This window comes from Lolium perenne, chromosome 3 (assembly GCF_019359855.2).
Source record: "Lolium perenne isolate Kyuss_39 chromosome 3, Kyuss_2.0, whole genome shotgun sequence".
Lineage (NCBI taxonomy): Eukaryota > Viridiplantae > Streptophyta > Magnoliopsida > Poales > Poaceae > Lolium > Lolium perenne.
This window is the reverse complement of record NC_067246.2, coordinates 107889918-107904863: the sequence shown is the minus strand read 5'-3', so window position 1 is coordinate 107904863 and position 14946 is coordinate 107889918. Positions and strand designations below refer to the sequence as shown.

The following is a 14946-nucleotide window of genomic DNA, read 5'->3' as shown; positions in this document are numbered from 1 at the left end:
AAATCTCAAGTTACGGAGCCCACACTGTAACCGCACGGATGTGCATTGCGTTGTTGTGTCGCCGAGCAGGGCCGCCACCGCTGCAACGGGACGGCGCTCGCCACTCCAATTACTGATACCTCGCAGCGGCGTGGCAAGGGTATGGAGAGAGAAGGGGAGGCTGCGGACATCATCGGGTTCATTGGTTCGGCTCCGGCGACGGGAACGAGCGAATGAGCTGGTTGACGCATGGTGTTTAACAAAATGCCCATGAGAGAACGCGGTCGCAAAAGGATGAGCGGGGCGGCACTGCTTGGACGTGAGGACCGACTATGGGACGCAAGGGCACGCTCCTCGCCCTCCTAGAGAGGCCAGCTTTGTGGTGGCGGAAATCGCGACGCTGCAACTACAACACATGTGTCTTGCTTTTTTCCTGGAGTAGAGACGGAGGCACACGGCTTGCTGCAGACGGTGTTCATGGGAGCTGCACATGGGCCAATACAAAGACATCTATCAAAATACGGGGAATAATGGAGCTTTGGACCGTACGTGCACATATAGAGTGAGTTTAGAGATCATATTGGTGCATTTTCTGAGTTTAAAGATGGTTTTGGACATGCCCAACAAGTTGGAGGACCACGGATGCATTTCACTCCCAAAACATTGTTTCGAGTCGACGCTGGCCGCTACTTCCCAAGCAACCCTCCACCAGCATCCGCATCCAACTCCCCCACACAAAAATATCGCCAGCTTACCATTTCAGTCCAAACAAATTTCCTTCTCGCCTCGCTGCTGGACGGCGACGTCCGCCCGACCTCTCGTCCTCTCTTCACCACCACGGCCTATCCTGCCTGTATCCTCCCCGCGCGCGCGCGTCTCCGCCACCCAAATCCCGCCCCTTCCACCCATAAACTTATCCAAAACCACCCACCCCGATCCTCCTCCTCCACTCTGCATCCAGCTTCCAAGCTTCCCAGGCAATGCCGGCGCTCGGGACGCTCTCCGCCGGCGGCGCGTCCGCCGGCGTCGCGGGCCTGCTCCGCCTCCGCCGCGGCCCGGCCGTCGCCTCGCCGCTGCCGGCCGCCGCGCGCGCCGGCGCCGTGCACGACGGCGGCCAGCTCGTCTGGGGCCGCCAGCTCCGCCCCAACCTCATCCTCCCCGCCGGCCTGCTCCCGTCCCAGCCCTCCAAGAGGCTGCCGCTCCGCCCGCCCGCCGCCTCCTCCTCCGACCCCGCCCCCGCCGGGTGAGTGCTGCTGCTCATTCTGCTGGAAGCTTCTAGAACCCTCTGGCCGGCCGTCTTCTTGGTTTCCTCGCCCACCCCCACGCGCGGCTCGCATAAAAAAATCCACCTGCATTCGCGCTGCTTCACACGTAGCGCCACTAGGCACGCGCTGATTGCAGCCTCGGCACTTCAAAAATATCTGGTCCCACCTGCAGCCACACTGATCACTAATCAGTGGTGCTCCACCGATGAAATCATCTGTAAACTGCTTTGATAGCCTGATAGGGAGTACAGTAAGACTGGAGAGCAGTGGCGTGCTTTTCGTAGATAAATTCTCCTTTCTGACTGCGATTGCAACAGGGACACGAAGTCAGTAGGGCTCCTGGAGAAGTACCCTGCAATCACCACCGGATTCTTCTTCTTCATGTGGTACGTTTTATCTGCCTTTTCACCGTTTGGCCCTGCATGTCGAGACGAAGTGCTCTTGCAGTGATTTCTTCAGCTAAATGCTGCATTCTGTGGTTCCGCAGGTACTTCCTCAACGTCATCTTCAACATCCTCAACAAGAAGATCTACAACTACTTCCCCTACCCATAGTAAGTGTGTTTTTGGATGCTTCGCATTGCTCTCAAACAGTGAAGAATCTTCACTTTCACTTTTTGTGCTTGAGCTGCAACTTATATGAAGAATCTTTGCTTACAGCTTCGTGTCAGTGATCCATCTGCTCGTGGGTGTCGTGTACTGCCTCATCAGCTGGGCCGTCGGTCTCCCAAAGCGTGCGGTAATTTGTACCACCTGCTCCACTGTTGTGTTTTACTATTTGAGAATTCACACGACAGTCAAAATGGTCTTCAGGTTGATATGTATTATGAAACTTAGGCTGTAGGAACAAGGTTTCGTAAACTATACTGTTTGATTGATAGGCTTCCTGCAATTTTCAGTTTAAATAGTGTTCAACTGATGGAACATCTGTCACTGCCATGTTTAATACTACTATCTAGATAAAATGCAAAAAATCTCACACTTTCTGGTTTATGGAGGGTATAATGAAGTACGGGTGCTTGCAGGTGTTACGTATATGGTACATATCCTTTATTTAAACCATAAAGCAGATCTTCTGTTGTTTGTATGGCTCAAACTGAACTTGATTAACACCCTTCATATTTTCATACATTAGAAAAGTTTGTGTTTAGAAAAGAATGACATTCCTCTTCCATCACTGCGTTTTATCCACGGACCTGTTTTTTATGAGGAAACTGGCAACAAATTGACACAGAAAACTGCTGTCTTTTGTAGCCTATCAATTCTACGCTCCTGAAGCTGCTCTTCCCTGTGGCTTTGTGCCATGCTCTTGGTCATGTCACAAGCAACGTGTCCTTTGCTACAGTTGCAGTCTCATTTGCCCACACTATTAAAGGTGACTCTTTCATGTGCACATTTCATTGTGGAGTTCTGTTGCTCTTTTTTCTGTTATATAGGCTGATTCTTTTCTGTGTCGCATAATTGCAATGCAGCTTTGGAGCCCTTCTTCAATGCAGCTGCTACCCAGTTTGTCCTTGGGCAGACAGTTCCCTTGTCTCTCTGGCTATCTCTTGCCCCCGTTGTGCTTGGTAATTTCTCAATTATTATCAGTTCGCTAGTTAAAATGTAGATAGTATCAACAAAAATATGGAAATGTGGGATACAGTGATTAAAAACTAATAATATCTTCGTCTAAAAAAGCTAATAATATTTCCTTGACCATATGAGGTTCTCTAATGATACAGTTCTTTTTTCCAGTTATTGCTGTCATTTTTCACTTGATAACACGTGCTACTTACTATTTCTAGCTTCTTTGATCTCACTACTTGCATTGCATTACCAGGTGTTTCAATGGCATCCCTCACCGAACTTTCATTTAACTGGAAGGGTTTCATCAATGCCATGATCTCTAACATCTCCTTCACTTACCGAAGCATTTATTCCAAGAAAGCCATGGTTTGTGCCACATCATATCTTTTACTGCTCATTTGACCTTTTCTGGCTCAACTCGTGCTTCTGAACTTTCTGTTTTTACTAATTTTACTTGTTTTTGCAGACCGACATGGATAGCACCAACGTGTATGCTTACATCTCAATAATTGCTCTTATCGTCTGCATACCACCAGCAGTTATTGTACGTGTGATAAATTTTGCCCAAGTAAAAAAGGAAAATATTTGTGCATTATGCTTATGATTCTTATTCCCATGATCTACCTTGCAGATTGAAGGACCCCAACTTATGCAGTATGGATTAAATGATGCAATTGCAAAAGTAGGAATGACAAAATTTGTTTCAGACCTTTTCCTGGTCGGACTGTTCTACCATCTCTACAACCAGGTAACCATTTTGATACCATGCAAACTGTACACGTGCTCTTTTTGGCATAATAGGTGTAGCATTTAAGCTTTCTCATGTCATTATGCCATACTTTAATAGCACTAGTAGCTGTAGATTAACAGTACACGCATTTCCTTCTTATGCAATGTTCATATCAACATTAAGCAGTAGGTTAATGATGATGTTGCCAAATGGGTGCGTCGATTTTTTGATGGAGAACCTGCCTTCCATCTATTATAATCTATAACATGGCTAATGCATTATGCCATGTCAGCTTGCTACAAACACATTGGAGCGGGTAGCCCCTCTGACGCATGCTGTCGGCAATGTGTTGAAAAGGGTGTTCGTCATTGGTTTCTCGATCATCATCTTTGGTAAGTAAAATCTTTCTGTTGTTTATGAGTGAATATTATTTGTTCTGTTGTCAATTCTTGGACACTGTCTCTGCCTACCTTAACACTGGTTAAATCTTATGTTCAACAGGCAACAAAATTACCACACAGACTGGTATCGGGACGGTCGTTGCAATAGCTGGTGTTGCCACCTACTCATACATCAAGGCTAAGATCGAGGAGGAGAAAAGGGTAAGCTTTCACTCAATTATTACAATGTCTCCTAATCTGAGTACATGTAAATCAGAACTGTTATGAGTAGTTTCCAACTGGAATATGGCTGCTCTGCTGACATTGCGTAACAAGTAACTTGATATTTTGTTGGTTAACCCAAGGAAGATAGCAATGATTTTTTTGTTTTCGGCTACCCAAGCAAGATTACCTACTCCATAGTACTTGCTAACAACAACAATTTTTCACAAGCAATATGCATATTACAAATTGCTCCTTAGTAGCGAAATTCCTCAGAAGTCAAAAAGCTAGACATTTGAAAAATAGAAGTAATCGCAAGACAAGAACCATTCAATACTAGGATTGTTATGGTCAATGCTAACCATAATTATAGAGGAAATAAACTTGGATTTCTAATCTTACATTTTCTATTATTCACGGCCAGTGTTGTGGCGTCATCTCATTATCTTGCTTCAATCTTGCAGGCGAAGAGCGCTTGATGTGGTTGCTGTGAATATGGCCGGATGGTTCTGGTGCTCGACTTGCACTGTGCATTGGAGACATGGAGGAGAACCGTCGAGTCTCCTCTTCGTTATTTTGTTTTTGTTTTTATCTGCGCAACTGTTCCCGGTCTGAGGTTGAGCAGCAACATTGCAGATGGTATCCTTCATATTGTCACCGAGAGAGCTCAAATGTGCAGGAATAAACGCTCGTACTTGTAAAGGCCTTTTGTTATGTATGTGATAACGAGCATCTATATTCTTCCTTTTGGTTCTTCTGTTGTGCACGTTGGACTCAGGAAAAAAATCAACCAGTCTCCTTTGTGCTGTGAACCCTTGGTCGGTAGGGCATTTGTGCACATAATGTGGCAACGATGAAGTCTAATAGGGCGGAAAATGAATAGCCAAAGCTACTCTAATTCTGGAAACATCCGTCCGAACCATCCTAACAAGTTAATGATTAGCTGAAGATAGGGCAATGTTACTCTAAGCTTCTGGAAACTTTTGTCTGTGCCATCGTAACAAGGGCTCCAATACTAACAACCATGACACTGAGTCACTGACGATGTAGACATTGCCTATTCCCTAACATTCTAGCACAAAATTGATCTAGTTCCTGTGCTATTCGTACAGGATAATAGTTCCAATATAACTGATTTTGAACAAAAGCAAAAACTCTCATGCACAGAGACGGTGTAAAATCTCTTTAACCTCAAACCTACATGGGGCTTGTTACCAGCAACCATCCTGGCTGCATATGTAAAAAGACTCAAGCAAATTATGGAGATAAAAACAACAACATATCAATATAATTTTTACAGGCATGTTATGGGATACCCTCATTTAACCAATTCCACTCATTTGCCTCTTCAGGCAAACAGAATCTACCTAGCCACACGGTGGCAATATTCACAACCACTTTTGCTAGTCTATAGAATGCCATTTAAGTCTAAGAACCCAAAAGCCTTTTGATCCCAGCCTTTTGATCAGACGTTAGCCTGGAAGGGAACTTGATACTGAACTTAACCCGCAGGTTTCCCTTCTTATTCGGCTCCTTAGGTATTGGCATGCCCTCTCCAGGGATCACCTCTTCATAGCTAGGATGGATCACTGAGCTAACGGGTACAGACAGAATACGCCCATCAAGAGTAGCAACACGCACAGTATATCCAGTCAGTGCTTCAACCAAAGATATCTTCTCTGTCACGACGAGATCATTTCCTTCCCTAGTGAAAACATCATGGGGCTTCTCTTCAATGATGAAAACAATATCAGCAGGTATCATGTTTGGAGCTTCATTTCCCTTCTCAGGAAAGGTGATCTTTGTCCCCTTCTTCCAACCGGGCTTTACATCTATAGTCAGAATTTCTTCTACTTGTGAGACTCTCCTGAAAAGATAAGTAAAATTAGAAAGCAGGCATCCAGTATAAGAAGTTTGCAAAGAGAGCATGGTCTTCGAAAGAAAAAAGGCTCAGAATAAATGACAATCTATTTTTGTCACAGCATAATATCAGGTACCACAGCAAATGCAGATGAATCAAAGCATGGAGGGACTATGTCATAAAATGCAAACATATACATACACCGTCCCTAAAACAGAAGGAAATATCAGCACCATGCACAAAATAATTTTGTGAATTGACTTCTAAAAGCAGCCTCAAAGCTAGGCCGCCAGCTGATGCTAGGGATTGCCTAGGTGAGATTGGAAGCTAGCCTCTAAAACGGTTAACAAGATGACCAATCCTGCACCAACACCAACTTGTTCTTTAAGTCAGACTGAAATAGATATGCAAACATGAGTTTAGAGGTTGTATAGCCCTTTTTTTTACTGTTTCTACATTCACATTTTTACCAAAGCAGAACGGGACATATATGCAGATATGATCTAGAGGTTGTACTTCCTCCGTCTAAAAATAGTATATCTATTTTTAGAATGTTTCCTACATTCCCATGTTAGCAAAGCAGAACAACTGGACAAAATTGGAAGGTAATCATTAGGGAAAGATGAAAAGATACCCTAAGAAAGGAAATATGAGATGGCAACGTGCCATAAACCGGGTGTTATTTGGTGTGTCCAAAATTCTCTCCGAATCAGATACTCGAATCCGAGGTGAATTCTGACAATCAGATACTAGAATCCGAGTCGGATTCTGACAAACGGATACTCGAATCCGAGTCGTATTCTGACAATCAGATACTCGAATCCGAGTCGGATTCTGACAATCAGATAATCGAATCCAAGTCAGATTATAACAAGAGCACGTGTGTAGCTCTTGTTACATTATTTACAATATAAAGAGATGCTTGGCAAGGAAACAAGATGATTAACACACTGGACTTCCCGTGGTTAATAATAGCCAGGTACCATCTCTGCGTTACAAAAAACTAAAAAAATACCATATAATCTCTGGCTCTGGACAATCTCAAGTTCCCAACCCTGTCACGGAAGTATGAAGCCAAGTGCTAAGCAATTAAAATGCATCACTATATATACCTAAAATAAGGACATCTTGCCTAGTTAGTTGACGACTATGAATTAGCATAGCTATTTCTAATAGTTCTGTCGAAAACAAGTTATGTCCTTGCAGCAATAATGGGCACGCACAGGCCATAAAAGAAAAAACAATTTTTGCTCCAAATAAAAGATTGTAATGCAGCTAATTCACAAAAGGAGAATTCATTTAAATCCCCATAGCTGCAATTTCTCATAGCTAACGTGCCAAGCTGAAAAGTTACTGGAATATAGAGGAAGCTTACCCGGTGGCATCTATGACCTCTCTTGATATTTTCATCTTTTTGGCTACACCCTTGTACAAATCAGCAAGGGTAACTGGAAGCCGATTCTCAATGGATGCAGGCTTGTGTGATGGGCGCGGCATATTACTTGCAGAACTCTGCGCACCAAATTGCGAGGAGAGGAACTCATTGCCAAACATTGACCCATAGGATCTAGGGTCCCCTCTCATGCCGCCAGTGCCACCCGACATGCCCCCCATGCCACCCATACCACCCATGCTTGAAAATGGCCCAGAGAATCCGAAGAACTCGGCAAATATATCATCTGCACTCCTCGGATTGAAGTGGAATGAGGTGGAATGGCCACCGCCAGGGTAGAACGGAGATGCACTAGGACCTCCCGCGCCTGGGGGAGGCTGTCCCTTCAACCCTTCTTCACCAAGCTGGTCATATACTGTGCGTTTCTGGGAATCGCTAAGGACCTGAAAGTTCATGAGGTAACGCATTAGCATCAGTGTACATTTATAATAAATTACTGGATAAAGAGTATTTAACAAACACAGGAAGTTGATCTTGCTCAACTGCAAGGTCTGGACTAAAAACAACGTTTCAAATTTTCTCTACCAGATAATACCAACTATAGATTAAGATTTTCAAGTGTGTGAATCCTTGCAACTAAAATCGTTACAAAGAAGTGGATTAGAGTTTGCATCAAACAGAGAAATTGTTTCCAGCTTCCGGCAGTTGTTTCTGCTTCCTGCTTAACATTACTTCTAAATTGCGAACTCCAAACAAGGATGCAAATCACCCCCATACACATCAGTTATGCCCCTAAACAACACAGTAACATCCAACGATATAACCAAAGGATTTGCGATGCAGTTCTACACATTTTCCAGTTTAAAGCTTCGATTTTTCTAAACATGGCAAGTCATTTGCCTTGATGCAGTAAAACGCACAAGTTCAACAAAAGGGCATATACAAGTATCATGTAAAAAACTGGTCCTTAAACGGAATCGCTTCCTATCAGGACACAACATAATGGCAACGCCGATACATCTGGATGATTTGTTATGTAGGGTTGTTATCTTCGATTCACGTTTTGTGTACGGATAGAATAGACAATCTGGATGATTTCGCTAATCGGCAGGCGATCCAAGCGGAAGAAGAAAAAAAGAAGTAATCTTGGGTAGCGGGATGAGATCGAGAAAGAAGGGGCAACCTCGTATGCCTCGGAGATCTGCTTGAACTTTGCCTCCGCGTCCTTCTTGTTGGTGGGGTTCTTGTCCGGGTGCCAGCGCATGGCGAGCTTCCGGTATGCCTTCTTGAGGTCGTCGTCGCTGGCGCCGCGGTCGACGCCGAGGACCTTGTAGTAGTCGACCCCCATCTCCTTGGGCGCCTCGGCGGGCGAGTCCTTGCGGCGGCGGCTGGGCCGCGTGGACGACGACTCCGGCGGTCTCCGCTTGGCTCCCCCGCCCCCTCGAATCTTGCCGGCCTTCTCGGTTCCTCGCCGGAAAAGGTCGGCTCGCTCGCTCTTGTCACCAGCCCGTGGGTGGTGGCCTCGGTCTCCGGTTCAGTTTCAGTTTGGTGCTTGTGACGGGAAAGGCGGCTTTGCCTCGGGTCGGAGGATGTTGATAGGAAATTAGGGAGGCGTAGAAGCTTCGAGAAGGGCTTGGATGGGATACGTGTGGTGTTACTGTTGGGTTTGGTCCCGGGTTGGGCTCTGCGGCGCAGCCCGTCCGGTCGGACATGTCACGTCATCTTTCGACGGACTTGTACGAGGTTAAATTGTTTGGCCCAGTATAGGCCCGGTTACATGCATTGCGACAAAACATTATCAATTAAAGTATAAAGTGATATTACAAGTTAAAAACTAAATGATCATAGATTCTTTAGTTTACTGGTCATAGTCATAACATGGTATAGCATGCGCCAAGTCAATCCAATAAAGCATCAAAGGAGAATATCACAATATTATGTTTTTATGATGGAAACAACGCATAATTCTTTCAATGACACGTTACGTACTCTCAGCTATTTGAGACAAGTCATGTTATAACAATAAATACTAAGCATGTAATAAGAATAACATCCAACATAACACGCTAAAGTCTATGCCACGGTCTAGATAAGCTTTCTTTTGCACCACTATAAGCATGAAACATGAAATACAATATGGACCAGAGAGCTAATCATACATAAATAAAGAATACTAACGAGCTCTGAACAAAACTTAAGTGAAAGAACAAGAGCTAAACGCAGTATTATAAAACTAGAACACTCGCAGAACAAATAGAGCGAAAAGCTGGAATGTTTTTTGCAATGAAAATGGTCTCTCTCCCACACAAGAATGCTAGAATCCAACCATATGCTAAAGCAAGCAAAACAAAAGAAAACTAAAAACAAAAAATAAAGAAGCTCCAAGGACAACACATAGTATATGAAGCAATAAAAATATAGCGTATAGAAAGATGACCTGATGCTTTGTTGATGAAGAGGGCATCCCCAAGTTTTGACGCTTGTACCTCTTGGATATTTCTTGGGATGGCAGGGGCATCCCCAATCTTGAGCTTTTGTCCATCCTTCATCTCATCACATCATTCTATTCTCCCTACACTTGAATACTTCCTTCATACAAAACTGAACACAATTCTCTATTAGCAACATTAGTACAATTAAAATAACAAATCCACTTGGGTTCAGTTATAACATATATCAAACATATATTAAAACATTAGCTACTATAGCAACTCTTCAAAAAACTCTTTGATCAAAAAAACCCATAAAGAAAGAGATTTAAGAAGCAAATGTAAATTGTGTAGAAATCTGTCAAAACAGAACAGCAGGTAAAGATCGATTTTTTTAAAATCTTATGCTGCTCATCTCGAAAAGTGGTCAACTAACGAAAGTTGTATAATAACCCGGAGCATATGCGTAAAAAATGGCAGCTCAAAATTTTGCTCTGGCTATTTATACGAAGTTTTATGGTGACAACACATAATCTGTTTCTAGACAACAACTTCCCTAAACCTTACTTTCTTTCTATTAAAGGCTATTCTTGGCACATAAACGAAATAAAAATGATAATGAGAGGTTATTACAGAGGTAATAACTTCCAATACTCAACAAAAAACTACAGAAATAAAACAATGGGTTGTCTCTCATAAGCGCTTTCTTTAATGCCTTTCAGCTAGGCGCAGTAGTTTGAGAAGATGTTCACATAACAAATATGAATTGAAGTAAAAGAGAGCATCAAGAATAAAATATAAAACAAATTTAAGTCTAGCCCACTTCCTATGCATAGGAATCTTGTAATAAAATAAATCAAAGAGGTAGATAGTAACAAGCATAGGAAAGCAAAACAAGTGCAACTTCAAAAATTTCAGCATATAGAGAGGTATTTTAGTAACATGAAAACTTCTATAACCATATTTTCCTCTCTCGTAATAACTTTCAGTAGCGTCATGAATAAACTTAACAATATAAGTATCACATAAAACATTGTTATCATGAGCCATGTGCATAAAATTATTACACCCCACATAAGCATAGTCATTCTTATTAACTGTAGTGGGAGCAAATTCAACAAAATAACTATCATTATTATTCTCATCACCATAATCATCAAATATAGGAGGCATATTGTAATCATAATTACTTTTCTCCTCAATAGTAGGTGGACTGAAAATAACATAATTATCATTGTAATCATCATATATTGGAGGCATAGTATCATCAAAGTAAATTTCCTCTTTAGTGCTTGTGTGGGGACCCGGACTAACTGTCCGAAATACCCTGTTATGTATACAGTCCACGATCCCATGATCAGTGCGCCGTGAACACATAACCGAACTGATATCAAATTACACCATCCATTACAAAGCGGAATAAGAAAATTACAATAAGGTCTCATGACCATTACTTACATAATAGCCTCGAGGGGCCTAACTAAACATCAGAGTAGCATCTTCACTTCAACAGCTAGGAGCCCAAGTCATCTGCCATAAACCCTACAGGCAACTGACTGGGAAGACGTTCCTAGCTCGCATAGACGTCGTCCAAGTCCTTCTTCAGTTGTCGAATTCCTTCAAGTCTGGCCAAGTAAATAGCCAGGGACAAAGCCGTGAGTACATTTGAATTGTACTCGCAAACCATCAAGAAGGTGATAACAATTCTAACTAAAGAAGACAAGAGAGGAAGAATAGTTTCTCTTGTTGATATAGCATGTAGAAGAGAAGAGATGTTTTTGGTGGAGATAGCATCCCAACTTCTCGATTGAAGGAGACACTTCAAGAATTTATCTAAGACATCTCTATATCTCTATTTAAGAAGATACTTCAAAAGAGTTCTACAACATAAAACACTAGGGAGGGGGTAACCCAATTTTTTTTCCTTTCCGACCATCTCCATATGATCAACCAAACCATTCCCGTACCCTTCCGGTACTCCGAAAACAAGTTCCTTTCTTTCATTTTCCAAACAATTTTTGTAAACCAAAAACTCATCAGGCTAAGCAACAGCCATTCCAACCGTCCATGACCGCGGACGCGGCTATTCGAATAGATTTGACTCTGCAGAGTTTGCACACTTTCCCCACAAGATCCGCGAGTTTATCATGTGGGTATCATCCCTGCATACCAACTATGCCATGACAAAAACTCGGACATAGCCTTTCGCCTATTCGTCTTAGCACGGGATCCTACCCTATGGAGTATGTACCTCACCGGCACCGTGGCAGCTCACCTCACTTTGAGCGTGGCTCCACCGCTAAGCCAGGAGACCCATAGTGTCTTCCGGACGGGTCAGCCCCGAAGGCCTCCCGTTATACTATTGTCTCCACCAACGACAATCCGGATTCAGGGGTAACCTTACCCTTATATAGTTGTGCGGTGTCCCATGTTAAGAAGAACAAACTACGAGCTAAGCCCCGTCCCACTCCAGGGTAATGTGGTTGCGCGGGTTAATTGTCACGGGTGAATACTTAGACGCCAAAGTTTTCAAAAACAAGATTTTCTTTCCAACCATCTTTGCCAAGATCCTTTCCTTTCATAAACACACACTTGGGTAAGTCCAACTCACCCAAGGTTTTCAAAAATTATTTTCAACAAGGTATTTTTCCAAGGGGGTTCCCAACCTATAGTTTTATGAAGGAACTAAGAGTCACAATGACATGATGCTAGCCATCATACCACTAAGGGGATGATAATTGAGGTGTTAAGGGGATCATACATACTTAGGATAAGCATGTATAGGGACAACATAATTAAGATGATTCAAGCAGGGGTCATGATGTTAATCATCATACCACTAAGAAGATGACAACATGGATATGGTCAAGGGGGCATACATGCTTAGGGTAAGCATGCATAACATCAACAAGGGGGTTCACATACTTGGGAGCAAGTATGCAAAGCATCAACAAGGGGTTCAACATACTTTGGGAATAAGCATGCATAGAGTAGAGGACCAAAAATCACATATGATACAAGGAACCAAGTGTATAATGGAGCAATGAGCACAATAAGAAGGATAAATAGCAAGAGATCAAAAGATGGCTTGCCTTGGCTTATTTGTCCCTGGACTTCTTCAACTTCATCAGATAAGAATTCCAACAATATTAAAAAAAATCCTCGTCCGAACCACTTTTTCTTCTTCTTCGAATTGTTCGCAACTATCGCCGGAAAAATATAAAAGGAACACAATCAATCACATTGCATCAACAAGACAACATTCGACAATCAACAACTAACCATGCAGCCAAGGTATAACATACTAAGGTCTTATAGATACCACAAACAACTTAAAGAGAACCCATTTTATTTACCTAGTAAAGGTATGAGAATATCACAACTTAGCAATTGCCTCTCTCGGTATCACCATGGCACAAGCTAAGTACCCCCTGGTAGATAACATCATAAAGAGGACAAGAGCATTAGTTTGACATCAAATACATTCACAAAACATTTTCAAACATTTTTGGAAAAGTGGAAAACAGTTTTCCTAGTTTAATTTGCTCACTTAACACCATACAAAAATAGGAAGCAAACCATATACCACATCATTTGAAAACTTAAGCAAAACAAAAGAGCTAATGTTAGGTTGCAGAGGTTTTGTTTTGCAAGCATAAAACAAGGGTTGCCCATCTCTACTAAAAAGAGTTGGTCAAGAGTTTTAAATAAACCGAAAAGTTTTGCTTCAACAATGCATGTCACACATAAACATTACTAACAGCAACAAATATGTATGAACAGAGACTAATAATATTTTTCCTAGATAGCCAGTACTAATACAAGACTAACCCAATTGGAATCACCCAAAAATATTAAACCTACAATTTTTAGGAATTTCTTTCAATCTGACTGTACAGAAAACAAGATCTGTAAGCCATAAATCGTAGAAAAATCCTAAAAATATGAGGCCACTGGCATTTGAAAGATATTTAAACTGAGATTCACACACATATGGATTTGGGTTCAAATTGTTTTTGAAACTCCCTCAAATGGATTTACAAGTTTGCTGCATGTTTTCACCATTTGCTTTAACTATGGAGTTGCAAAACAGAAAAAGGTTTGAAACTTGTTTTATATGATTAAGAAAACATTCAGTAATCCTACAGAATTGGAATCACTCAATTAGGTTCAAAAATGGATTTTTGATGAATTAAAAGCTAACAGCCGTGTCTGCTGAACACATAGAACAAGTTTAATTCACCACAAATCGTACTTTAATCATAAAAATATGAGGTCAGCTGCATCTGAAAGGTATTGAATAGGTGTTTCTTACCCAATTTGTTTCATTCAAAAATTCGTTTCCAAGCTCCTGGTTTAATTCGACAAAGTCAGATCTGATCAGATCTTAATCTGTGAACCATTTCAATTTCAGGAGGTCAATTGAAGTTAAACCAACGCCAAAATGAAGGTACTGGAGAGGGCTTTCACCCACAGTTGAGTTTGCTCAAAAAGGTTTTGTAAAACGGAAGAAATCTAACAAACAGTGATTCTTCATGTTTTCAGAACTTTATTTACCGTGCAAAATCCTTAACTACTTTGAGGATGAGACCAACGCCAAGTTGTAGATCTTTTCAATACCTATCTGTGGAACTTTGAATCACTCAATTTGAATCTGCACACAAGATTTGGCGGATTTTACAAGTTCGTACCAGAATCTGAAACAGCAAGATACAGAAATTACTGCAAGGTTTTGGACGAACTTTGCTCAAGAACTTCAGATCTGAGGATAGCTCAACCTTCTCCATGCTTTGACCAACATGCACCTGCATCAAGATCCAATCTTAGCAATGGAGGAAGAAAAAGAGGAGAGGAAACCAGCTAGGGTTGGGGGGGAAGAGAGTGAGAGGAATGCTCTCATGGGGAGGAGGAGCTTGAGGGAGGGGGAGAGCTTCATCTTGGAGGCTTCCCATGGCCATGGCCGGCCATGGAGCTTAGGAGGAGCAGCATTTTCGTGGGGGAGAGGTAGGAGAGAGTTATGAGGGTGTAGATATTGTGGAGGAGTGAGTGGGGAGTGAAAAATGAAGCCAAAGGTGGAGGTGGTGGCCGGCCAAGGAGTTTTTATAGAGGGAGAGTGAGT

General features: G+C 42.3%; 2 protein-coding genes and 1 long non-coding RNA gene across 3 annotated transcripts; 1 reads left to right on the top strand and 2 right to left on the bottom strand.

The window, feature by feature from the left end:
* The first annotated feature begins 906 nt into the window (after nt 1-906).
* On the top strand, nt 907-4956 carry LOC127342116 (triose phosphate/phosphate translocator TPT, chloroplastic). Its single transcript, XM_051368056.2, has 12 exons — nt 907-1222; nt 1562-1630; nt 1732-1797; nt 1904-1982; nt 2498-2618; nt 2716-2811; nt 3066-3178; nt 3279-3356; nt 3444-3560; nt 3835-3934; nt 4044-4144; nt 4609-4956. Exons 1-12 carry the CDS (start codon nt 960-962, stop codon nt 4621-4623), a joined length of 1218 nt encoding a protein of 405 aa, XP_051224016.1. The 5' UTR covers nt 907-959; the 3' UTR covers nt 4624-4956.
* Nucleotides 4957-5401: 445 nt separating this feature from the next.
* On the bottom strand, nt 5402-9001 carry LOC127342117 (uncharacterized). The gene is made up of 3 exons (XM_051368058.2): nt 8582-9001; nt 7381-7841; nt 5402-6011 (listed from the first exon to the last, which is right to left on the bottom strand). Exons 1-3 carry the CDS (start codon nt 8744-8746, stop codon nt 5573-5575), a joined length of 1065 nt encoding a protein of 354 aa, XP_051224018.1. The 5' UTR covers nt 8747-9001; the 3' UTR covers nt 5402-5572.
* Nucleotides 9002-11108: 2107 nt separating this feature from the next.
* Nucleotides 11109-14946, bottom strand: LOC127342115 (uncharacterized). Its single transcript, XR_007876233.2, has 5 exons — nt 14570-14946; nt 14385-14481; nt 14143-14219; nt 13184-13258; nt 11109-13030 (listed from the first exon to the last, which is right to left on the bottom strand). It is a non-coding gene; the product is annotated as an uncharacterized lncRNA (long non-coding RNA).